Here is a 26,486-nt window from a genome sequence, read left to right as displayed (position 1 = left end):
CTGTGGCACATGCTCAGAAGAGCACAGGGACGTGGGATAAGGTCACAGGGAAATACGGGGGCATTTGGGCTCTTAGACCTGTCCAAGTTTATGGAATGTGTTAGTTACTTTTGGGTACTCAGGTAGCATGCCAGTGGAGAAGAACTCTGGCAGGACTGCACAAATCTGACTGGCAAAATGGTGGCAGATGCATTTCAATGTAAATAAACGGAAACCAGTACATTTATGGAAAAATAATCTAATTCATTTGAACTCAAGGCTGAGCTTGTAACTGCGAGCTGCAAGTCAGGAAAGAGACCGTGGAGAAATCATTGTCAGTGGCGTGAAGTCCCACAGAACAGTGTGCAGGGCAAACCAATAAGTCTACAAAATGTTGGGTATCTTAAAGAGCAGTGTTGAGAACAAGGCAGAGTGCTGGCGGCATTTTGCCGCCGTATTAAAGTTCGGTGCAATCCACTTTCTTAACTAGGGTGGGTGATTGTGGTCCCCACTTCTTACGGACATTGCGGAGATACAAAAGGGCAAAGAAAACGGTCAAGTGGAAGTAGCAGCCTCCTTACAAGGAGCGGTGGAAAAGGTTGGGACTTTCTGTTTTGTAGAGAAGGTGGGCGAGGGGTGTATGAGCTGGTTGCACAAGATCATGAAGGTGAAGGACGAGGTGAATGCAGACCCACCGTTCACCAACCTGCAATATTAGAAGCAGGGGACACTTGAGGGAGCTAGTAAGAGATTGGCTTAACACAGATAACAGAAAATCGTTGTTCACACATGGGATAGTGAACCCTTAGTGACTTGCTGCCAAAAGGGGTTATGGCAGATCAGCAAGTTCAAAAGGGATTAGACAGATTCATGGGTGAGGAATCCATAAACAGATATTAAAAGGAAACGGCAAAGCTTTTCTTTCTAATACCTCTTACACAACAGTTGTGGGTGCTGAGGGAGCACAAGGGATGAAATGCAAAGTGTCCTGGTTTATGTCATCTTCCGCTGCTGCTGTCAGAGGTTGAGCATGGGGCTCAATGGGCCATTGGTCTGACCCCATAGGACACACTTTATGTTCCTGGATTCCTTCACAGGCACATTATTAACAGGTTATAAGAGTGATTAGGCTTCATTTGCATTTGATTTATTTTTCTCCCTTAAAGGAGAAGCCACTGGAGTCTGGAGATACTGAGCCCTGCCAAGGGATATTAACCTTTATTAGCCAGCCCTAGGTGAAGGGAGCATAGCTGAGAAGTCACCTTCAGCAGTCTCCAAGTGCCCTCCTATGAATCTTCTTAAGAGCAGCCAGGGCCCAGAGCAGTTCTGTTTCTCATCATCACTTCCCCGAGTTTGCAGACTGACGCTATGCAGCGATGTCCCCATGGGTCTGGACGAGCCGCACGCTGTCATTTGCAGAAGGTGGGGGTGAGGCACCTTTCTTGAAGAACTGCACCACAAAGGATGCTGCGTCAGCTCTGAAGCAAAAAGAGGACAATTGTGAAGGGCCGCTCCACCGCTTGAGCGGTGTACTGCTACTCTCCCTGCTGAAGAGGCTCGGTGAAGGGGGGGATCTCCCAATCTTCCTCGACAAGCGGCGTTGAGACCATCTCCTCTGCAGGGATGACCTGCTTTGCTCCTCCTGGCAGGAACCTCTGTGTCTGCAGACTGTGGAGGTCTTCCTCTCCCCGAGTGGGAGCCCGCAAGCGATGCCCCATGCCACGAAGAATAACGTTGACGAAGTTCGTTGACGAAGTTCGTTGCCTTCGCCGCGGCGTCGCCCTTCTCGACAGCTGACGGCGTGAGCTGCTGAGAGCCGCTTCTCTGTGGTGGCTGCTGGCCCACCTGCAAAGTCGTCAGCGTGCCGCGACGCGCACGTGCCTTCCCCGGGAATTCAAAGGGTTGTTGGGAGCCCCTGCCACTCACGCGAAGATTAGGGATATTTGCTTTATGCCTGTGATTACTGCTCTTCCAGAGAAAGAGTGTGATTTAGGAGACCGTGGCAGCTGGATCTGTTTATTGCTGTCTGCAGTAATCGCCTTCCTGTGGCAATGTGTTGAATGCAAGTTACTGATGAGCTATAGGCAGCCTGGCTGTGGGTGTCTAGAAAACATTACAAGGGAGATGATCAAAATCCAGGGGGACAGGAGGAAGAATGGGCTTGGACAGCTGCATCCAAGGTTTTTTTTTCCCCTGGTATGTTTTGGTTTTGCAAGGTTATGTATGAAAAGCTTTCCAAGCAAGGAGAGACCTCTGTGAGCCCATTTCTGCAAGGCTGGCTGCTCGACCGACAAAGCAATTTAGACTGGGAGTTGGGGAAACAAGAAGAGCTGGATCAGGTCAGCGTTAGTGGGTTATGGATCATTTAAATACCTTTAAAATTGGAGGGGAGCAACTGCAAAACTCAAAATGGTCAAAAGAAATAAATAAACAGGCAAAGTAAAATAAAGAAATAATACATCACCAGGACAAAGAATCCATGATGGCAACAGGTTTTAGAGACATCACCTCTTAAGTAAGCATCAGCCAGCTGCTGCTCAGTGACAAGTGAAGTGTGTTGAGGCAGAGCGGTGATAAACTACAGCCCTTGATGGGAGAGCTACCATCCAGCATGCTGCCTTCGACATCTGCTGCATTTAGGTGAACTCAGACTACTTGCAGAAGAGCAAAGGGACGCAGAGTGCTGCTCAGAATAGGGCATCATGTTTAACTGCATTACTGAAACAGGCATATTGTGGAGGGAAACAGAGCACATATTATCTTATAGTTGCATCATGTGTTGGTCTTTGTCAAAACCAGACCACTGGACCATCTGGGTTTGAAGCAGATCCCACAGGGCCATACCAGAAATTAGTTTTGCATGCAGTGTGTGCGTGTTGCTGAACAGGGTGCTTTGGAGGAAAAGAGGAGTAGTACCAAAAGAGCTGTTTCCTGAGTATCCATCAAAAGTTGCTGGCAGCTGTGGTTCACAGCAGACCTCGCTGTCTGACTTCTACCTAGCGTTTTAATACTGGAAGGGACTATGTGACCATCAAGTCCAGCCTCCGGTATGTCGCAGGCAGCCCACGGCAGGCTGTCTGCAGAGCCGCTGTTCACTCATAATGTCTCGGCTGAGGTAAAGCACATAGCTTTTAGAGATAGCTAGCTGCGATTTAAGAAAGGGCTTCATGTAATAGAAAATCCATTACAACTGCAGAATAGTGTTCATCACCACCTCTGTTAAAAATCTACACCTTGTGTCTGCTCTTCATCTGTTCTGCTTTCAGTCGCTGGGCTTTCTTCTGCTTTTCTGCCAAATGAAAGAGCTGTCTCTGATCAGAAATTATCTACTCATGCAGGCACTTACAGACTGTGATGAAAATGCATCTTAAATTTATCTTACAAGTGAAGTTGGCTTCCCTACTTTCTTTGTGTGTAGGTGATTTTCTGCGGCATGATGCATGTACCTGCCTTCCGATTCCTGATTTCTCCAACACGCTTGGGAAATGGTGGTACCAGAACTGGACCCATTATGTATGTGTCTGTAGTACCGTACCTTTCCTTCCCTCTCCGTGGATCACGTTCGTTCCTCCTGTGGTGCATCACAGAGGAGGTTTATTTTCAGCTTGCTCTTGGCAGAACGCTCTGGTCTTGAGGTCCTTCTTGGGGTCGCTGCCTCGTGAAACAGTCGCGTACAGCTCTGTGTACAGCCAGCCTTCCTCTGTGCCCGGTGATTCCTGCTCCCAAGTCATGCTCCTTTCAGGAATGGCGTGTCTACGTGATTCAGTATCCCACCTTAAATATCCTCTTCTCTCTCCCCTCCCTTCTGCCCTCGTTTGCTGAGGAAGCATTACTATCAACAGAAGCAGCTAGCTGAATTTCACGGACTAAAATTCATCGATGTTTCAGCTTCATGCTATCATTCTGCAGGGTGGCTACGTTTGTGGTTGTGTTCAAGGCTCGCTTCTTGCGCAGGTCATTTGGGAAGTGTCAGAAGCAGCCCGCTTGAATGCAAAGGTCAAGGTTTCCCGTTGAATTGTCTAGCACCCAAATTCCAGCTGCTGCAAAATTCCATGCCCTCCGGGGCTGGGAAGCAGACACCTCCCTTCTCCCAACAAAGTTCTTTTCTCCTCTTCATCCTTTGTCACATCCACAGTTTCTGCAGAAATCCAGTTTATGTCCTGCCCACATCGCCCGTGCCTAACGCATTTTAGGGCTGTGGAGATGCCAACCATTGAAAAATGGGGGTAAACAAGACAAAGAGCTCGTGGGGGGGGGTCCCAGGTGGTTCACCCAGTGAAAGCCGTCCCTCTGATGGTCTCACCTAGTCCTCTGGGGAGACAGACCATTGTCTTCGGGTCCTTTTCCCACATTACTGGGGGGAAATGGGAGGAGTGGGATGGGACCTGACAGGGAAGGGAAGGAAAAAAGGGAAGAAGGGAAGGGAAGGGAAGGGAAGGGAAGGGAAGGGAAGGGAAGGGAAGGGAAGGGAAGGGAAGGGAAGGGAAGGGAAGGGAAGGGAAGGGAAGGGAAGGGAAGGGAAGGGAAGGGAAGGGAAGGGAAGAGAAGGAAAGGGAAGGGAAGGGAAGGGAAGGGAAGGGAAGGGAAGGGAAGGAAAGGAAAGGAAAGGAAAGGAAAGGAAAGGAAAGGAAAGGAAAGGAAAGGAAAGGAAAGGAAAGGAAAGGAAAGGAAAGGAAAGGAAAGGAAAGGAAAGGAAAGGAAAGGAAAGGAAAAAGAGCTGCTTGCTTTCTTTGTCATTCACTGTAATCAACATTCATCTGGGCAGGGTGCTGTGCTTTCTGCAGGAATTCATGCTTTGGGGAGATGTCCTCTGAGGCCTCATCTCCTGGTAACTCTAGTCTTGCCTGCACTCCTGAGGTCACCTCTTCCTTATAACAGCCACAAAATGGCTGGTGGATAAACTGAGACTGAGATTGCTTTATCCTGTGCTGCCTTCTCAGCTGAACTCTGAGTGTTGGCGAGGGACACGCAGCAGTAGTCAGTGAGGATGAGGATGGTTGTTGTCATTGTAATAACTGCTTTTTCTACAAAGGATCCATTGGAAGCAGGAAATCCCCACTGCGTGCTCAGTAATTTCAGAGATGTGTCATTTCTGTTACAGGACCATTTGCACAGGTATCTCTTCTCACAGCAGCACCTCGCACGGGCTGCAGAAAGCGCAGATCACTTGGCAAGGGGAAGGGCTGTGGACCTTGCTGAGATTATATTTTTCACGTTAAAACACAAAGATGTGTGTCCAAGTCAGAGCCTGACTTGCAGTGGAAAGGCGCTGCCTTCTGTAAATATTCTCTGTGCGTTGCGGTTGGAAGTGGTTGTGCAGTTGCAGTGGAAGCTGCTGGAGCCAGATGTCATGTCTGAAAAGGGGTGAATCCCTCCACGTCCCAAAGAGACTGTCAGCTGCTGGTGTTCCTTGACACCCTGTGATCCTCCTGTCTCTTGTCACTTACGTGATTGCAGCTGCATCAGCATGTATTTTGCCTTGTTTCTTCCTAAGATTTTTCTAGCATCATGAAGATAGCGATATCCTCTGACTGACAGGATAGAGGAGCTCTGTTCAAAGAGGATAACTCGATTGTGTTTTCACCAGCTCAATAAAAAGCCTGGAGTAACTGGGATTTGTTAGGAGACTAACTATGAGGGATGTTTTCTCTAGTGATGAGCAGAATATCTCAACCAAGAAAGGGCTGCTCTTTGCCAGGTATTTTTTTTAATGGTTGCACAAGTTCTATTTTGATTGCTTCTTGTTTGGTTGGAGGATGCACTGGTGGTACACCTGTAGAAAGAAAAACCTGACAGTTTGGTATTTCAAATTGCTTAAACTCATCTAGCTTAACATTAAATAAAGAAAAGTTTGTCTGTGCAGTCTTGCTCACCACCCAAACCTTGAAAATTAATTAGTTATGCTATTCCCTAACTTCTGCAGGAGTTAAAAGCTTTCAGTCAGATTAGTGAAATTATGATGTAATTGTGAAAAGTTCCATGTAAATTTATAAAGAGACTGTTAAACATGAAAGGAACAGTGCTGTGGACAAGAATATTAGTGAGTATCCAGGATTAGCCTGCTAACCCAAAGCAACTGTAATTGGTGAAAGTAATTCTGACTTCTCAGCACCCCTGATGTCCAGCTCCTCCAGTGTCAGGGTGCAGCTCTTGCAGAACCAGGAAAAAGTGAAGACAGCTAGCTAGGTAGCCAAATTGTCAAAAGCTTCCCAATGTCATAAAGGTTTCTGGATAGGGAAGATCTCTCGGTAGGCTCAGGATTGGGTATCGTGTTGTAAGAGAGAGAACATTGGGGAGGAAAGTTTGCTTGGAGAAATGAGTGTTTAGCTGGCAGGGGTAAGAGGTACCTTTTGCTGTTGGATTTCTTTCTGTGATTTATGACCTTTTTTTTTCTTTCGCCCTTCTGGTTCATATCTGGACTACATGAATTATGACAGAATTATTCTGTCACTCTTGGTGATTGAGAGTCAGGTCATCTGATCCGGTGTGTACAACAGGGACTTTGCCCATCAAAATGGCATTCAGTGTAATTCTACTATTCAGTTAGTATGAGCCTATAGTGACTTAATCTTCCCCAGTAAGTTTTTTTATAGACTTATAGAATCATTTAGGTTGGAAAAGACCTTTAAGATCAAGTCCAACCATTAACCTAACACTGCCAAGTCCACCACTAAACCGTGTCCCTAAGCACCACATCTACACGTCTTTTAAATACCTCCAGGGATGGTGACTCAACCACTTTCCTGGGCAGCCTGTTCCAATGCTTGACAACCCTTTCACGTTAGCATAACTAAGAAAACTTCTGCAATTATCCTCTTGCAACCTAACAGGCACCTCTCTGGTCATGGAAGCCCTCTGAGATGTCACGACACCACCACCCTGAGAATGGTTAGTCCCTTTGGAAAGCAGCGTAACCAGTGATTTTCTGGTTCAGCACTTGATGAAAGTTATCTAGAGAATCTTTGCCCCGTTTTATCTTCATCTGCGAGAAAAGGCAATTTGAAGTATCAGATAGATACAATGCTTGCACACTACTAAGCTAATAACTGGGAAATCAAAAGCATTTTTGTTTTTCTATCTTACCTTTCATGAAGTTCAGGAAAGGGCACTGTTTCAAGAGACAGTTTCAGCAATGTTGTGGATTTCCTCCCTCCCCCTCTCTTCTCTTACTCTTGAAATAAAAGACTATTGATATTAAAAATTACTTACATGGTCTTTTCTGAAAATTAAAGCAGAAAGGGAAGTCACCAAGCTCAAACACTGTACACCAGCATCAGCAGGTGTCCCTTCAGAAGTGGGATTTTTTTTGAGTTTGTGCCAAATGGAGCTTTGTCACTTCTGCTGAGGCATCAAGACTCCTGACACAGGCTGGGGTGCTCTACGTGCCGGTGTTCACGTGCACCACCTAATCTCAGTGCATGGGACCTCTCTGGTCCCCTCCACCTACCCCTCCCAGGCCCCTCTGGTCTGTGGCAGGTGCCTGGCAGCAATATCTGTCGAAGCAGACTCTCCACGTTAGCAAGCGATGGGCCATGTCATCTGGTGGGTTCCCCAAATGGGTCAGCTTGGGAGGCAATCCCTTTGCCCAGGGCCAAGTCTTTCAAATATTGTGAGGCTGCCAGCATTTCCTAGGTCCTCCTCAGTCATGGCTCACTAGTGGCATGTTTAGAAACTTGCCTTTTTGCCCATGGGTTTATTTTCCTGTCTTGCACGCTTGTTCAGGAGTTTCTCACTTAGAGCTCACTGGTAGAGCAATATCACTTTAGCAGTTTTTTTCGCCCAAAGGTCAAAAGCTCCTGAACAGGCTTCTAAGTTTCTAAGAGAGACACAAAACCCGTGCCCAAAAGGGTAAATTTCTAAACGTGACACAGATGTCTGCCTTTCAGTGAGATTTTGCACAGCATTTCTCCTACAACCAGTGAAGAATACGCAACTACAAAAGGGGTTTTTTAGAAGATTTTTGGCCACCTCGTCTCAGGCTGGAGGTGCTCCCAGGGTGAGTTCAAAAGCTTTGCAGGACCCTCCTTGCACCAAAGCTGTAACTCCGAAGCCTGGAATAACAACAGCCTCGGTGCCTGTTGTTGCATATGGACTCCCTGCAGGAGAGGAGGATGCTCTGCTGGAGAATTGTACTCACTCCGCAGCGGGCAAGTCAGGTCCCCTGTGGACCAGTCCTAGCGATCACCGTGAAAGAAAGTTTTTCTCGGTCAGGGTTGCTGCAGCTTGACCATGGGTCATCTAAGAAACTTACCTGGGCAGGTGCTTCTGCCTACACACTGTAAATCTGGCAGCATCCCATTGCTGCTGGAGCAACTCATGCTTTTTTCTCCTTCAGCTTTTGCTACCTTGGTTCCTTATGCTTAGGTTTGCACTACCTTTGTGACCTTGTCCTCAATGGGTAATGTCTGGCTGACATTCTCCTGGCCACCTGAGCAGTGACCAGTTGGGTGTTGCAGAGCACCCAATGCTTACAGCTCCTTCTGCATTAGATATGTGACATGTTTTGAAGTGCCAACCCCCCCAGGTTCACCCTGGTTCATCTGGTTAGAGAGTTGCTTTCTTTCATTCGTGAAAAACGAACATGTAAAACGGGCCCTTTTCAGCTCCCTGCAGTGATTTCCAAAATCTCTTGTCATTTCTCATTTCTCGCTTTCAAGTTCCTGCAATGGTGATGGAGGGCGTGACATAGTCGGTGAATGGAGATTCCCCTCGTGTTCTTAAGGAGGACATCTGCTAGCCAGTGCTGCAGTGCATGCAGTAGGAGAGAAAAAGAGTGCTGACTTTGTGACGCTGGCTGGGATGGCTTCCCCAGTCCGCCGCAGTCCCGACCTGCAACTTGCAGAGATAACCCTGCCTCTGAGCTGCGCTCCCACTTCTCTCCCGTTTGATTTTGGTGCAGACGTAAGGGTTCGGGTCTCTCAGCCTCCCCTCGGGGTGCTGCTGAAAGAGGGGGTTAGTGCCCTGGTGAGCTTTTCGGCAGGGCAGGGAGGGAGATGTGCCACGGCCGCAGTCCCGATCCTGAAGTCCTTCTGAAAGATGCCACTGGCTGGTGAGGACACGGCAGGAGGGCAGGCTAACTCCGGTGGTCCTGGCCCTTTGGGGCCACAGCAGAGCAGAATGGGTGCGCAAGCCCTGACAAAAAGGGTACAAGTGGTCCCAGAGCTGGCCCTGTCTAGAGACCCCTGCGTGGTAGAGACCCCAGGGTGGGTCACCTTCTACCATGAGTGCTGGAGACCTGTCCTGATGTTGAGGAATTGCCCTGGTGTGACTGGGGAGAGTTTTATGGGCGGATGATCACAGCCTTGGCCATTGGCAGAGGAGAAATAATGATAGCGTTAACCAGCACCTCTACATTTGTCTCTCCCTTGCTATTCCAGAGCGATTACTCAAGTGACACCGAAAGCGAAGACAATTTCCTGATGATGCCACCAAGAGATCATCTCGGCCTCACTGTGTTCTCCATGCTCTGCTGCTTCTGGCCATTGGGAATTGCTGCCTTTTACCTGTCTCATGAGGTAACGTTAAAACGTCTCCTGCTAATTCAGAATTTTGCATCCACGGAGTAGCCATCACCCCACAACAGCAAAGAAAGCTCACCAAAACCCAAATGTGGGCAAGACATTCTCCAGGGTAGTGGGAGGTGGTTAAACAGGGTAGCGTGTTCCCCACCTTGATATGTCTCTGTGACAGTGGTGGGTGTCTTGTGAGATACTTTGTTGAGGGGGAAGTCTACAAAATATTTTAGGTTTTAGTTGACAATGGTCAGGTTCCATGTCAGATTATACAAAGTCCAGCTAGGGGTTTTCTGCGGACATGACTTTTGAGTGGAAAGCACCCCTGCTATCTCAAATGCTTGGATTTCCCATTGGAAAAACTGATCTATTGGTTCCCAAGCTGATCATCTGGAAAAGCAAACCAGGTAATACCCTCCCAGGAGCAGAAAGATAATTTCTGTTCTGCAGAAGCAAATTTGCTTTCCAGGACCCATTTCTTTTCCCCCTGAAAAATTGCTGTCTGTTCTTCTTGTCCAATTTTAAATGGAAATATTTTTTACCAGAGAAGTGACAGTGTTTTGGTTTGTTTCCTTCATAAGACGGGCTTGCTGGTTTCCAGCCTGTGCCTGACTAACAACCACCTCATGCCCCATCATTTGTTTCGACAAGTATGTCTTCATAAGTGCCTGCAGAGTAATTATTGAATTTCCCAGCATGGCAGATAATGTAACGTGACAGAAAAGGAGTCACACTGGAAGTCTCATCAGTGACTGCAAGGAAATGTTTGCTTACATTTCTATCTACTGGTGGTAGCAATGCCTATTGCAAACTACAGTCTGTACTCCACGGCACCAAAATCATTCACCCTCTCACCTGTCTTTCTAATTTGCCTGCTCTAAACATCTACCGGCACTGGGTATTTGTCAAGCCAGAGCAGGCACTTCAGATCTAAAGAATCCTAGTCTTCAATATCAAAGAAATAGATACAGCACTACTATTTTTTGCTTTAAATGAAGTGTCTGTCATTGACCTTGGAAGCCTCTGAGACAATTAAAGTTTGTGCGGTGGAAAATAACAAGTTTCCTTGTTTGAGTGCTATTGATTTCTCAAGTTTGGGTCAAGGGATTTGCCTGATGATGATGACAGTAAAAAGTAAAGCATCGGGTGGGATCCACACGCACTTTAGTATTCTGCCATTTGGTCCTTCAGGCAGAGCTATTTGCCAGCAGTTTTAATGGCCACATCTCTTCACACACGTGGACTAGCCAGGACTTTTCACCAATGCTGCAGCCAAGGAAAGGCTGAGAGTTCATCGCCATTACCAGTGTGTTTTCTCTGTGCTGGGGAAAATAGAGCGTTCATTACTTTCCTGCAGTAACATTCCTTCAGGAGGCCTGGGGATTGCTAGCTAGTTTTATCTAAGCAATGAAAGCACAGCACAGGCCAATAAATGCAAAACAAACAACATAATTAAGTACTAAAAAGCAGTATGGCTGAGAAGCTAAATGTGCTGAGAGCCAGTGTACGAAGGACAGGGCATCCACATTAACTGAGAACTGATCCCACGGGCCAGCGTGAATCCATAAGACCCTGCTACTTCGATAGGAGCATAAGGAAGGTGGAAAAGGCCACACGAAGGCAGGGAAAGATGATGATATTGTGTTGAAGGATTTAGGCACTGGAAAATGGAAACCTGGGTGTTGTTTGATTTAGCATAATGATGGAGAACAGCTGAATGCGGCTGCCTAAAACTAGGAGCTGTCAGCAAGAAAGGTCAGGCAGGTGCTTTGCTTTTATTAGGTTGAGAGACAGTAAATTAATCTTTGTTAGTTGACCCCTTGGATGTACCAAGGCAAGCTGTGGCTAGATCGAGTCAGGAGGAAGGACTGTTTCTGAGGAGTTTTGACTTCTGCTTTTTGTTTTTGCATTGGAAGTAGAAATCTTTTCATCTCTCCCCACTAAAAAATGATAACAATAATACCGCCAGCCCTCCATGCTCCTTTCCTCTGGTCTCTCCTCTTAGCTCTCTGTCTGCAACAGCTGCATCAGCTGAGAACTCATTTCCCAAATCTCTTGGAGAAAGGTCGTCAAGTCCCTGCTCGTCCCGGTCCAGCACAGGCACGTCAGTCCGTCCGCTCCCCGAGTTCCCAGGCAGGTACCTTCGCTGCCTGCCTTCCCCTCCAGCAGGTTCATCACAGCTCTGAGAAACCACGAGCCTTCACTGAAACTGGCTCTGCTGCCAAACCCCACATCCAACAAATTGGCATTTTCCAGTGGAAAAATGAAACTGAAATTCAGGTCAAAACCTTCTATGGGAGAGAACTGGCCAAAATAGCTGGTATAAACCACCAAAATCCTACATTTAGCTAAGCTAATACTGACAGTGGTATCGACTTGTACTTTGGAGCATAAACCGTTCAGAATGATGTTTTATATGTGAGGTAATAAAATATTATGTCCTATTAGCATGTGATTTCTATTTATATAGGTCTTTCTACTTAAACTCCTGAATAACATTTTGAGATCTCTTGTTAATACAAAAGAGTAGTCTAACATTCCCCGTCCTTTGTCAAAAGTCAGAACTATAACTAAAGATCAACACTTGGCACTTGCATTCAAACCTTTCTTTGCAGTTGCTTGAGCTCTTGAAAGTTTTATGTTTTCAAAAGTCTTCTGGGTAGTTCTACTAAAAGCCCAGTCTGAGAAAAAATTGTAATACATAGGAACTTCAAAGTTGGCGGATGGATTCTTTGGGCCAGAATTTAGCACTTGTGGTGAACTTTTTTTTAAAACCTGGTCTCCTTTAGGTGTGCAATGCATTTCCAGATGAAGACCCAGTTTGCAGAAGATATATTTGCAGTGCAGCTCCATCCAAAGGGACAGGTGCTTTCAGTTTATTCCTGCAGCACCTGGCAGTACATTTACGCTGCATATGTCTATGTCGTGCTGCAAAAGAATTATACAAGGACGGATGCTTTAAGGTTTCAGAGGTGCTCTTTACAAACAGAATGATTTCATTTTCCCTGTGCTCTGTAAAAGCAAAATGCTTCCTGCGGGGGCTATTTCTGCTCTATGTGGGACTTAGTCTTTCCAGCAAGGCTCTTGTTGATGTGCTGCTGACTTAGGGCTTCTTGAAGGCCAGCTGTATCGAACGATGCAGCTGTGCGGGGTCTGCCTGCATGGTGGAAATGAAGATGTGCATCAGGTTTAGCTGAGCCAGCAGGGAGGAGCAGTGGATTCAGAAATGCACGCTATGAAAGCAAACCCAGTTTCTTTCCATTGGGATATCCCATTTTCACAAATAGGGCATCACCTATCTTCCTATCCCAAGCAACGCTGAAAGTCACTGCTTTTCATCTTCCTTCAGTAAAGCAGAGAGCTTGAGACCATCACTGTGTTGTATACTTGCTCATTTACTTTCTTCTGTTTTGATCAGCATTTTCCTTCCCACGAGAAACTTACACCCATTGCTTGTGGCTGCCCAATCCTGCTCTCTCTCTCGGCTACGAATAAATCGCTGCCAGGACCGGGTCATTTTCTTCCCATGTATCCTGTCTTCGGACCGTGAGATTGGGATGTGACTCCCATTGCCTCACAGGCAGAAGATGTCCTCCTGGTCACGCTGGCGTCACGCTAAGTGGTGTCCATATCCCCCTCTCGCCTGAGCCATCACGGCTAAAATACAGGGACTTTGCACACATCAGCCGTTCAGGTGACCTGTCCAGAGGCCACTGCTTTAGGGTAGCTTCTCAGGGGAGATAACATCTCTGAGTACTCTGATTTTTAGCAGTAGACAGTGTTTATTGGCTAATTTTCCACTTTTCTACAAACAGGGCATGTAAGTTCTTAGGCTTGCAATTTTTTTGACTAGCTGCTTTCCTAACAGCTTATAGCTGAGTCTGAAGGGCTCGGTCAGAGGGGTTTTTGTCCAGTTTGCAGGGAAGCCTCTGCAGAGGAAAATGTAGATGTTGTAAGCCTTTCACCATAAAATTCTCCTCCACAAACAGTGTCTGATCAAAAAAACCTCATGATGTTTATTTTTTCATAAATCTCCACCCTCTGGAGTCATGTGGGTACCTCAGTTTTCATTTTTACAGAAGTTTTTAGCTTTGTAGACTGCAGGCAAGTCTGAAGCTTCATAAGTCAGAGAAAGAAGTTGAAAAAAAAATTTTTTTTTCTTGTCAAGTTTACCATTAAACCTATCCGGTGATTTATTAGAGCCTGTCAGGATTTCTGCTTGGTGGGGGTTGATAATGCTGCAAGGTCTTTTTGTCTGACTCCTCTTTCTCTCCCTGCATTTATTTTTAGGAAAGAGAACAATACGGTGGCACACATTTCTTTGCCTCCTGTAGAAAGAAATTCATTATCAGAGACCCAAGTCTGTGCTGGTGCGAATGTGCTTCACTTCGTACCTGCTCTCTTGGGGGATGTGGGTGGTTATGTGGAGCCCTTCACCCTCGGTGAGTCCCCACCAAAGCATCCCTGAGATGCCAGCCGGGCCAGAGAGAAACAAGCAGCAGCCTGCAATCCAAGCACACGAGAGCAATTGCTTCCCGTCTGCTGCGCTTACTCTGTGCCGTAATTACCTCCCTCACACGGTGATCGAGGGATGCACGGCTCTGTAATTATTTCCCCAGCCCACGGATTGCTTGAGTGGGCACAGCTCCAAATACCATGGCTCGGATTGTCTTTAAAGACAAGTAGGGACTGCTCACACTGGGTAAAAGGATTTTCTCCAGTTTTCGTATGGACACGGGGCATAAGTGATCAGGCAAAGGAGCAGCTTGTCTTTCTCATGATAACTTCTGAACCATTTGATTATTTTCTATCCAGTTTTTAGAAATAGAAGCTTTGAAAAAATCTGTATTTTGACATGTTTCAGTGGTCACCGGGGAGAAGAAAGAAATAATGTTCATGTGGGAGGTAGAAGACAGTATGAACTTTACCTTTATCAGAGACCAGAGATGAGGTGCTCAGCACACATGAATGTATCTCACTTTCTTTGCTTTTCTGCATCAGATTTTGACATCTAGCCACTACTGAAAAGGACAGGGAAATAACAGCCAGGTGTTATCTGTTGTTTATTCATGGCTCAGTCTCCATCTTCAACAGGGAAAACCATGAGATGGAAGAGCGGTGTGACATGCCACACTCCACCAAGCTGGCTGGTGATGTTGGTAAGATCTTTCCGTGCTCTACCAGCCCACCCTGGTTTTTTTCCTCTCTGCCCCACTTTTCTCCATCAGAAAACAGAATATAATAGATTATAAAGAAGTTGACACCCACAGCCATGAAAGTATGTTTGTACTGGTGATGCTCCATCCCCTTGTATCTGAAATGAAAAGGCACAGGCAAAAAAAAAAAACCAACTGGAATATTTTTCTTCACTTGTTACACGTGCAGTAAGGGGCGAAGCTGTGTAGTTGCAGGATGTGCAGGTCAGCATTGCTGACAAAGCAGACAGTGGGCTTTTGCATTTTCAAGAGAGGTTGTTGATTTTTCAGCACTGCTTCGTTTCTTGGACTAAGTAGCGCTTGTACAAAAGAGCTGACTGTCAAAAGAAGATGAGCTTTAACCTCCTTAAATACAACGTGAAAAAAGTCCTTTTTTTGGTGTCTTGGACCAGGATACCAAATCACACAATCCCTGTGTTGAAGCTGGGCTGTTGCTTTGGGTCACACAGCTTGGATGTAAGATACTGGGTTTGTTCTGGGGCTACCCAGCCCCGTCTCTGCTGTCGGTCACACAAAGCTTTGAGCTGTCTGTGCTGATCACTCAAAAAACAAATCTCTGAGTTCTTTGTCTGGCTCTGTGTGTGCAGGCACATGCAGGCACCCTTGTGATTCAGTTTTGTAGTCTTTGAGCTGTAGAAGGTTATGAATAAAACCTACGGACAATTAAACCCTCTTGTGTCAGGAATGAGTCAAAATAAGTCAAAATGAGTTCCTCCTCACATGGAGCTGCTAAGGACTTTTGTGGCAGAAATCATCCCAACAGAACTCTGTGCCAGTGTCTCGCTGGGATGGCCAAGGGCTGACGGCATGGCCACTGTCCTTGCGTGAAAGCCCAGTCCACCACTCACCAGGTTGTGTCCCAGTTGCACGGTAGACGGCAGACACCGTGACTTAAGGGTTCCATTGAGCCTGTTTCAGTCTTAATAGCTGATGAATATAGATTCTGTTTAGTTAATATTTATTTCTTGACATGCCAACTCTTCAGCTGGTGGGAATCGCTCGCCCTCCGCTCACTTCTGTGTGGAAGATCTGGCTTTGCCAACTCCGTCTTACCGAGGAGGGGACTAAGCCAGGGACTAACACGGAGGGTCAGGTCCCTGTACCAAGCAGTCCATGCTTACATGACTTCACCTCGAGGTGCCTGTGGCTCTCAGACCCTCATGTCACGGGGCTTAGCTTCTCGCTGGGATGAGCTGAATGCTCTGGGACTTTTCTCAGTGATCACCTTAAGAAAAAGCTGAATTCTTCCAGCCGCATTCGTAAGACAGGAATAGCTGTGGAGGACTGGCATGTTAGATTTCAGGCCTGAAGTTTGGCAGGAGATTGAAACCATTGAAACTAAGGTTTTATATGAGGAAATGTGGGGTGAACATTGCTTGCAAACTGCTCGTACAGCTCTGCTTGCAAACTGTTTCTCTGTATGAATGCAAGTGTTTGCGCACTCCTGTTAAAACACAGTGCTTGCAAGGCTAAGCACTTCAAGATCATCGCATGAAACTATAATTTTAGCTACCACAAGACAGCTGTCTTGTACTTGCATATGGCTTTTCAGACATACATATCTTGTGCTTTGACTTGCATCTATACTTGAGCCTCGGTCTGAGGAGCATGGCCTATGCTGATCACTTTTAGCAGATGGCTTTCACCCCTTGTCTACCTTGTCCACTCGGTGGGTTGGGGCAAGGGCTGCCTGCCCTTGGCAGGGCTGTAGACACAACTGCTACTAACCTGGAGGTGGGTCCGCCCCAGGAGAAAGAGCAGTGCTGTGCACACTGTTGTCCTCAGGCTGAGCACCATGAGCTGGTCCATGAGCAACAGACACAAGCCCAGTAAACTTCTGACCATGCATGTTCATTAGACACAGGGGCAGAGTCTAGTAGAGGAAAATATGTCATGCCAGTTCCAGCAGCCTGAGAGGGGTGAAGCTGCTGTTGCTCCATGCCTGCAGGTCCAACCAGCAGCAAGGCTGAAGATGCACTCCCGGCAGGCACGCACACACAGAGCACACGTATACGCTGTGTACACCATGTATTTACATATATATGTGGCTGGCCACATAGATCACAGAAGGACACTCAGAGCACTCAGCCAATGCAGACAGCACCAGCAGCCTCATCCTGCTCCTCTCTCTGTCTGAGCAGGATGGAGGTCTACTAGTGAGAATATCTATCTATCTATACACACAGATATATATATATACACACACACATCTGTGCAATGTGGATCCCCCCAGTACCTGGGCTCAGGCGCCCAGTCTGCCCAGTAGCGAGAGTGAGGATGCCTCTCTGAGGGGGAATAAGGGGCATCAAGGAGAGGGAAATACGCTGTGTTGGATGGGCTGTGATGACCAGTGTTAATTTAGGAGCATGGCATGGGATGCGACAGCTTGGGTAGGGCCAGTTTACTCCTCTAGGTAGGTGTTGCTTGAAGAAAGGTGGGTTAGAGATTTCCCCTGTTAAGAAGGATTAAATGTAAGATTGCATGAATACTGCAACGGGCTTTCTCTGCCAGTGCGGCTCACATATGGGCATGTTCATGAGGCAGGTGGTTGCAGCTATGGGCACTAAATAAATTGGTATGATAATCTCTGTCCTAACTAGGACAGCTTTGTGCGGGGCTGGAGCTCTGCCTTGATACCAAGGGTCTCTGTGCAGGCTCCGAGTGAAAGGCAAATCCTCGGAGGATAATGCCCCAGGCCAGCAGAGCCCATGGGACATGCAGGACCTGTGCATGGCCAGGGCACGGGCAAGGCTGTATTCACAAGGGCTGGTCTCCAGAAGGTCGCTGCTGGCTGCTTGTCCCCACTCTTCCCCTCGCTCCCATCAGGCAGATGGCAGATTTGCCGGGCAGAGGATGATAGTGAATACTGAACAGCACGGCCTGTGCCAGCATAAAATAACATCTCAGCCGTGATACAGAGAGAAACTACCTGCTGAGATAGCAAGGAACATATGTTGCTGTGTGAGAGCGCTGGGGCTCTTGTTCTTGGAAGAGCAGCTCTGAAATGGATGTCCCTGGCCACTGATCAGGGACATTGGGGTGACATCCCTTGGCTTTGCGAAAAGCTCGTCGCGTGGTTCAGTACATTCAAGGTTTGCAACTTCTGCTCCTGTCAGAGGAGAGGGAAAGCCTAGTTCTGGACGGAGTGGCAGAAGATGTCTCGTGGCCCTTTGATTCCCCAGGGTCTGCCTCAGACCGTGATAGCCACTCTGAAGTGGGGTTTATTAACTACCAGCACCTCTAATTCTCTGTTTTCCAGGCGGGAGCTGGCTCCCAGCCAGGGGTTTGAGTGCGGGTAGACTTGCTCATGCCAACATTTCCCTTCAGGGTAGATGTCTTCTGAGAAGAGAGATGCTTGTGCACACAAGAAAATAGCCATTTAGAGTGCGTTGTGTGTCAGCAGCTGCTGGCTTCAGTGTGCTGGGGGTGAGGTCTTGGGCCAGGGAACTTTATAAGTGTCTTGTATAATTTCCTCTTCATTCCTCTTTGTCCTTTTGATCTTGTGGTCACATTTCCAAGTCACGAACTACAGCTACAAAAAGGGATTAGATTAATGAATGGCCTGATTGCTTTAGCCCTTAAGCTAATTTTAAATAATTGGAAAGGTAGCTGCCAAATAACATTCCCTGGAGAATTTAATTCATTATGCAGGTGTTTAATTACAAGGAAGTTTTGGGACAGAAGAGAGACCAACTCGAAATGTTTGAGGAGATGAGGGGTCTCTTTTATTAGCAAGAACATCCTGCACAATGGCAAACTTTGTATACGAATTGTTCTGTGCCAGACATTTATGCCTCGCACATTATGCTAAGGCAGCCAGAGCCCAGAGACGTACCAATATAGTTATGCTCCAAGGGTATAAAACATTATTCCCTCCTGGCATCCTCTTTTCATCCTGCGGTGACTTTTTGTTGCTCATCTATTGGCTCATTATTTCACATGCTTACGAGACAGCAAGGATTGTTTCAGTGCAGAATAACGCACCTTCAACAGGTTACTTGCACGCCTGCCCCTAAGCTTGGTGTGTCTGTAGTATTCACAAAATCATTCAGATGCCGGTCTGGTGTAGGTACCTGAAGAGTAGGGTAATAAATCTTCCACAGCAATTGATCAGGGGGTTCAGGCCCCCTGACATTTAGGCGATTCTCACTAAGTTTAAACAACTTTTTAGCCTTAGGCAGTGGTTTTTTAGTGTTTTTTAGCTTAGTCAGGGAGGATGCATTTTGTTAGCAGGGATGTGGAGGGGCTTTTGTTAGTAATCCTCACATGTCCCAGCTAATATTTGATTTTTCACATCTGCAAAGACAGTGTCCAAGATGGATTATATTCCAGGAGAGGACACAGAAGGAGCATGCTCCCAGTCAAGGGCAAAACCAGGGCACATGATTTTGCACCTCCCTAGTAGGTTACCCTGCTGAAAGAGGCATGAGAAAAGAAGAGACCCATTGCAGATCTGGGAATGGAATGTGGTCCCCCCATTCTGGCCATCCCAATGTCTGCTTCAGTTGTCAGAAAAGGCAAAAAGCTTTGGATCCTGCTTCAGTGGCTGCTCCAGAAGCCTGGTGATGTGATGGAGCTCCTCATATCCGAGGTGGTAAATAATCTCCCTTGAATTCCCCTGTAGCAAAGAGAACAGTGTGTGTGTCTACAGTATTTCTTTGGGTGCTGTTTATATAATAGACCTTTGCTGTGACAGCACCCTTTTCCAAAACAAAAGCAAATGAAAGGATGCAAGCACATCTGAAGTTTAATGTCGGCAGCAGTAAATGAATGGGTGTTTTCGACAGCAAAGACTTAAGGTTAACCTTTTATCGGTCTGCAGAATACTCAGGTGGTTTTTTTCTTTTTCTCAGAGATCAACATCATGTGCCAGAGACCCAGGGCTATATTCTAATCTTGAATATACAGCTTGCTATCTCTCCACAGCTGTTCTGGTGAGGGCTACTGAATTACTACTGTGGCTGCACAGCCAAGTGAATTGATCACTTCTGATTACAATCTACATACCTCTTTCAAATGGGCTGCAGAAAAACACTTTGAAGTGAAGACTTGAGTCTAGTGATCTAGGCACCCAAAGATGCCTGCCAGACAATTGTAACTCCTTGTTGAGTTGACTGACTTCCCAGCAGCAGGAAAGAAATAAAGTTTTTATAAATTTATTTTGGGCTGAACTACAAGAACCAGCTGAAAAGGAAGGGACTAGGACCTACCTGCAGCTGTGCAGTTTGTATCTAAAACTGGGCACTGCATTTTCACGAGTAATGGCTCTGCTCTTCAGCCTAAAATAAATACTGGATTATCCGTCGTACCAAAATAGATGAGTCTCAGGACCCACTGCAAGGCAGGGCCTGGGAAAGGAACACAGCTGTTGTATAAACTGATAAAATATCTGAGATAGGAAGGGGGAAGACTCTCCGTTTCCAGCTGTTGTGGTTGAGCAGCATGCACCTCCCCACTGGTTATGTACTGAGGTTTTCCTCCAGGGCAAATGGTTGCTATGGCTGTCCCAGCAGTGAGCCTACAGACTTTGCCACCGAGTGCAAGGGTTTCTTCAAGTGAAAACTAAAACATGTAAAGGACTCGTATCATGGGACCCTGGAAGGTAGCATAGTAAAAGACGGATTTCTGTTGCCAGTGGCAGTGTCCAGGGCGACCTGTGTAAAGTTATGCTCTGTGCCAGCCAAAAAGCTTGAGAGCCAACAAGACCAGCAAGAAATAAACCTGTTCCATTAAAGTAGATTGGAGAGATTGCACTCTGTTCCCATGACTCTGGACAAAAGATTGAGCCCAGCAGGAACAGCTTCCCTGAGGCAGCCACTAGAAATTTGGGGTGCCAGGGGCATACGGCTATACAGGTACTCTCCTCCTTCAACAACTCGATCCGTAACAGTCTTGTCCCTAACTCTTATAAGTCTCTGTGGTACCCTGTTTCCAGTCCTTGTTTCATTTGTGCCTATAATGGTTGAAATCTTTCTCTCAAAAGTGAAAGATTAGTTAATTATCTAATATTATTCCATTGTTCCTAAACACTGTTTCCTAATCTAAACAATAGCATTTGCTGGATGCTTTGCCTCCAGCTGTATCCACAGAGGTAGGCAGGACATTAAAATGCACCTATCAAGACACATGATGTACTGTTGGTAATAAAACTAATGTAGTATTTTATGTGCTTGGGGGGAAAAAACCCCACCAACTTCTCTATATTGTGAAAATCTTTCTTCTCCCTTCCCCCGTGCCAGTTTAGTATTGAAATACACTCATTATGGGGCACAATGAGCAAGGAGTTATGAATGACATTTTCACATCTTGGCATTTCTTGTATTATTTCCAAGAAGTGTGAGTAAATCTGGGTTGCTTGGGTGAATGCAAGTCCATGCATGTTCACAGAGGGACTCAGCTTCACCATGAGGGACCTCTACTTACAGCTACTGTCTCTAGCAAGAGGTGTAGAAATGTGGTGGTGGGAGCAGGAAAGACCAAATCTTTTCTTCCCAGGTCTGTTCAGGGAGCCTCCTCTGGCTGGGATTTGGACTTCTTGTTGCTCAGTCATCTGATGGGGGATCTCCAGAAGGAATCGTGTCCCCTCTTCACAGTGGGGACCAAAAGTTGGTGGGGAATTCCTTGTCCACGCTTCAGAGCCTACTAGCTGCTCCCAGCACTTCCCTTCGCTGTGGCAAGGACGTGCTACAAAAGCTGAAGGTGGTCCTTGGGGTGATAATGGCAGACAGAGTAACTTCCAAATCCTCCTAGGTGTGATAACCCAGGAAATGGGATTTGGTGTCCAGAGACATGTGGGCCTTTGAGCTAATTTAAATAGTAATTGTCCCAGCCTGGGATTTCTGGATTTCATTCAAGACACCACACTCAGTAATTGTGCTGAATGTGTCCTCGTTCCTTGACCTTGTCGCACAGATGGCGTTGTTCTAAGCAGGTTTCTACAACTAATTAAGCAATTAATTAGGAGCTTGCACTTACACAGAAGCTATTGTAAAGCAATAACTTCAGTGACCTTATGGGACCTTGCCACAGCGTTGGTCCAAAGATCGTCCAAATTGCCTTTGCTAAAACTTCAGTGCATTCACCCAGTCTCAGTTTGAACCACAGCGGTGACAGGTTGGCTCAGCTTAAGCTGGACTCACCGTGAGCATCACCTGGGCCTTTCCTGATGTGTCTTCAGGATGTCTCACTTATGTTTGAAAGCTTTCCTTTGTTAAACATGGTGAAGACCCCCTTGCCCTCTGACGTTCAGTGGCTATTCCTAAATAGTTGTGAACACAAATTTCTTGTTTCCCAGAACTTTCAGTATCCCCACATTAAAATTAATATTTAAATCACACAGGCATTGGCTCTTATTCTTACTGTATCTCACTTTGTTCTGTCAACACCTTAGCATTTCCCCCCCCATCAACCATGTTTCAAGCCTTCAGATATTCTAATTGTGTCATAGAAGTGATGTCTTATGACTCCCTCCCCCATTTCTAATAACTTCTGTGTTGTATAATAACAGCAAAACCATAATACACACTTTATATGTCTGCTGATTGGAAAACAGATCATCATAGAGGTTTCCAGTGCATGTATGCACTCTGGCTGGGAGAGGAATGAGCAGCATTAGTTCCCCTATATTTCTTTATTAGCAGCAAGAAATCTCAAAGTATTTCAGGGTGTTGGCTTCAGCCTGGGGAGCTGGTAACGCTATTTGCCTGTTTTTTTGCTCTTGAACTGCAAGTGGAGGTTTATGTTCTTTGTACATTTCTTAAAGTTACTTAGCAGAAATATTGAAAACAGAGAAGAATGAAGTGTCATTTAAGCAAAATTCAAGGTAAGCTCAAGGAGCAGCTTTTCATTGTGGCATGGGATGAGTGTCTCAGTTCAGGGTTCCTGTGTGAACGTAAGACCCAACTCAGTCATACATACTCTGTCTAAATGGGGCATAACAGTGGTTTCCCTTCGTTGAGGGAACTGGGGTCTCAGGAGCAGAAAGGCTTTCGTCTTGGAAAGGTTATAAGAGCATTCCTGCATCTCCTGAGGATGCAGTTCGCTGCAAATGATGCCTTTCTCTACGATCCCTCGCATCCATAACCACCGGGCACCCAGGACACCCCATGCTTGTGCAGATGACCACTTCCAGTATTCAGGAAAGGGGAGCTGAGTAAAACTAGTGAATTTCTGCAATGTTCCTGATTTTTGGAAGTTCCTTACCTCTTCAAGCAGTTCTGCCAATATGCTGAGAAGGGACATTGCTCCTCCTCGTATCAGGAACAAGCTGTGGCAGGAATACTGCAATAACGGCGCTCACTCGCTCTTCAAAGTACCTGTACTCTTCTGGATTTATATGGTCATTTGACCTCTAATGCATTTAATAATGGCACAGGATTCGGTTGAGTTTCTTTTATCTGTCAGTGCATAAAGCAGCAGTAAGTACATCCGAAGGCTGCCTGTGCCTCTGCTAGATTTGGCGTGGAGGTGGCTTGTGGTACAGCTTTGCCTCAAAAAGGGCTGAGCCTGAGTCTTGCTTCCTCTTCTACAGGGTGACTTTGGAAGAGGGACCATGATGAAGACTCTCTGGCCATTGTACAGCCTCACTTTCCCTGCTTTGCTATCCTTGCAGTCAGGCTCTGAACGCTTTGGTGTTGCTCTCTCTGCCTCTTGGGTCCAGCACTCCTTGAATTGGAAATTTCCCATTTACTGTGACCCAGGATAAATGAATGATCCAATCTTCAAAACCCATTAGGGATTAATAGCAAGCAGAAGTTATACTGTTTTAATTAAAGCAGCATACTTCAGGCAGCCCACCCCTGTAATGCAAGCTTAGTATCAATGTCCTTTATACCAGAAAAGATCTTCCCAGATATAAGAGAATGCATAGAAGGAAGTAATCTGTCCTGCAGGAAGCACAAATATACTGGCATGCTCTGCTACAATTAGCTTGAAAGAGAAAACAGTGTCCTGCTGGGTGCAGTTATACCACTGCCGATCTGTAGGTTGAACTTATTTTCCTCTTGTGCCACCCTGAATGCTGCTGGGGTGACGGGTGAGAACCATATAAATTACAGTGCTGGAAGAGCTGAAATGGGAACGGCGGAGTGTGGCCGTGTCAGAGGGGAAATAAATCTGCCTTTCAGACCAGCCCTGTGGAGCTGAGCACCATTTGATGCCAGGAACCTCTCTGCTTACCTTTAAACCCCAGAGAGGCAGAGGAACATGGATCACATTGAAAGCCAGTGGGATTCAAGCTGTTGAGTTATTCATCAACACTGAAAAAGCAACGTTGTATTCATTAGCCACTTCATAGGCAAAAAGCATCAAAAGCAAACCCACGGAGGATGAGAGGGTTTTGTTCTCTGGTCACCTGGGACGTCGGAGAGGGCCCCCCCCCTAGAAAAGAGGGAGGAAAGAGTCGGTCAATGGTGTGGTGTTTAGTACGGATTCGGGAAGGTTTCTGCACAGCAAAGGCAGTTGAGGCATTTGAACGGGTCCTTCACGGGAGTGCAACAACCAAAAGTCCAAGCTAGTTCTTCAAAAAGCCAAGGGGGTGATCAGGGGAAGAGAAACAGCCATCTCCTGCGTATGGACCAGGCTTGCCGATGCAGGCAGGCTTCCAGGGACCTGTGGAGCACTTGCTGTTCCCGCTGAGGGCTGTTCTTACGTTGATCTCCCAAACATTTCTCCATGATCCCATTTATGACCTTGCTGCCTGGCTCCTTACTTCATTTCCAGGCTTAGGGAGCTGGGCTGGAGCCTCCGGTGCAAGACCATTCCTCCCTCCTGGTCTGCCTCCGATCTCACGTTAGCTCTGCTCTCAACCTGCAGGACCCACGTTTCCTACCAAGCCTTAACAAAGACATAAATACACATGTAAATATATGAAGGAGCTCACACTGTTGCATTTCTGCCTCCTAATTCGGTGGCTTTACCCCACAGCCCTCACATAGGGGTATCCATCAGAGTCATATCTGAGGTTTTTAGCTTTAGATGTAAAAGATGCCACGGTTTGGCATCAAGCCTATGCATTCAAGATATCTTTAGGAGAAAAAAGGGTCAAGGCGTGGAAATCTGAACTTCTCTCGACATTGCAGATCAGACTTGCAGCTCCAGTTGGAGCTGGGGGAGCTGCTGTTTTGCTTTTGAAATAGGATATGTGCGAAGATTATGTTGACTTGCTGTTTGCCATAACGTGATTTGGGGAAAATAGCTGCTTCCGCTCATTTTGGGAAGTCAGCCAGACCTGAACAATCTCACAGTGAGCAATGTCACAGTGAAACCTGGAGCAGAGATTCCTGTTTCCCCTGCATTTGCTGTTTTGTTGCAGAGCCCTGCTATTACCACAAATTTCCCGCCCCCCTCTGTAACAGCTCCCTTGCAGATTTGAGGCTGTAATGTTTTCGTGACCACAAAGGAAACAGCATGTTTGAAAATGATTTGATAAGGCCAAAATAATTTACCTCCTACCAAGTGTGACATATTTCGGCAATTGCTAATTAAGCTGAGAGATTGCTGTCATAGCTCTGTGCAAAGGAAAATCACAACCTCTGTGCAAATCTCTTTGGCAGAATGTGCATCATCTGCTATCTCTAGTAGGAGCACAGGCCAGTGACAGTATTGTCGGCATTAAATCACCCTTCCAGTATGTTCAGCTTCTCTTTTAATCTACCAGCCTGTACCTCACAAACCTGGAGTCTTCACCGTATGTGCTTGCATCTGTTGGCAAAGCAAATAAGATCATTCTTCCTAGCAATTGCTACATTGAGGATCAAGGGTAAAATGTAGAAATGCCACCATTTGTAAACTCTGGCAAATATGTGAGCGGCTTATCCTATTAGGTGTCCAGTCTGGGGACATTTGTTGTAACAGTCAGGAGGATGCGTGCTTTCCCTGCTCCTGCAGCGATGTGGCTCTGTACCACTGCATGGGTTGCTGGGAACAACCGCTTTTGCACTGCGTGACTGCGTCATTAATAAGGAGAGAACTGGGAGATAGAAGGCAACGGTGCTAACTACAAGTGGTGATGACTAGATACCCTGCCTGGTATTTCTTTTGCTGAACAGAGATGGAAATGTCGTCTAGTTCAGGTCCTTCTCAGGCATCCAGGTTAGGAATCCCAGAGCTTCCATTTTAGGGTGACCAGATGGAGCAGGGAATTATACTAAGGTTAATACTGAGAAAAACCTTAAGCTGATGCCACCAGCATAGGTAAATCTAAGGGTAAAACTTTGGTAGGCTATATAATACCTTTTCTCCACACAAATTTCCATTCATCCCGTGAAAATAGTTTCTCGGTGATCTCCCTTGCTCAGACGCATGAGGGAGCAGCAAGATCAGGGCCACCCCACAAGGGAAGGGGACCAGGGGTGACAGTAAGGCAGGGCAGTGTCCGCATCATCCCAGGGAGCAGTCCCACAGCACCCGACTGTAGAGCCCATTGCTGCAGTCAAAGCCCTGACAACAGGTACCTACCCTTCTACCTTTGCAGAGACTGGAGAAATGGTATTTGGAGCATGAGGTCTCCTGGAGACATGGATGACTGATTTGGGAAGGCATTCCTGTGTGTAGGGGGTACAGATAAGGTGAGTTGTAATGTCTGGACTTTTACAAAGCGACACATATCATAAGACCTGAAACCTACCTGGCCATGAAGAATTCGTAAGAGTTATTCAGCAGCAGGAGCAAATGGCCATCTATTCCTTTAAATAGGAGACCTGCTTGCTACATTGCCATTTTGGCATATCCTCATAGTTGGTCACGGAGGTAGATTAAGGTGATGCCCTGCAGACTTTTG

General features: G+C 46.5%; 1 protein-coding gene across 1 annotated transcript in view; it reads left to right on the top strand.

Annotated features, from left to right (window-relative positions):
* Positions 1-26,486, top strand: part of SYNDIG1 (synapse differentiation inducing 1) — an 81,395-nt gene that overhangs the window by 18,865 nt on the left and 36,044 nt on the right. The window contains exon 3 of the mRNA XM_030036097.2: positions 9,357-9,494. Coding sequence (XP_029891957.1) covers positions 9,357-9,494 — 138 coding nt within the window. The remainder of the gene's footprint in view (positions 1-9,356; positions 9,495-26,486) is intronic.

Source organism: Aquila chrysaetos, chromosome 13 (genome assembly GCF_900496995.4).
Source record: "Aquila chrysaetos chrysaetos chromosome 13, bAquChr1.4, whole genome shotgun sequence".
Taxonomy (NCBI): domain Eukaryota; kingdom Metazoa; phylum Chordata; class Aves; order Accipitriformes; family Accipitridae; genus Aquila; species Aquila chrysaetos.
This window is presented reverse-complemented; position numbering and strand designations above follow the sequence as displayed.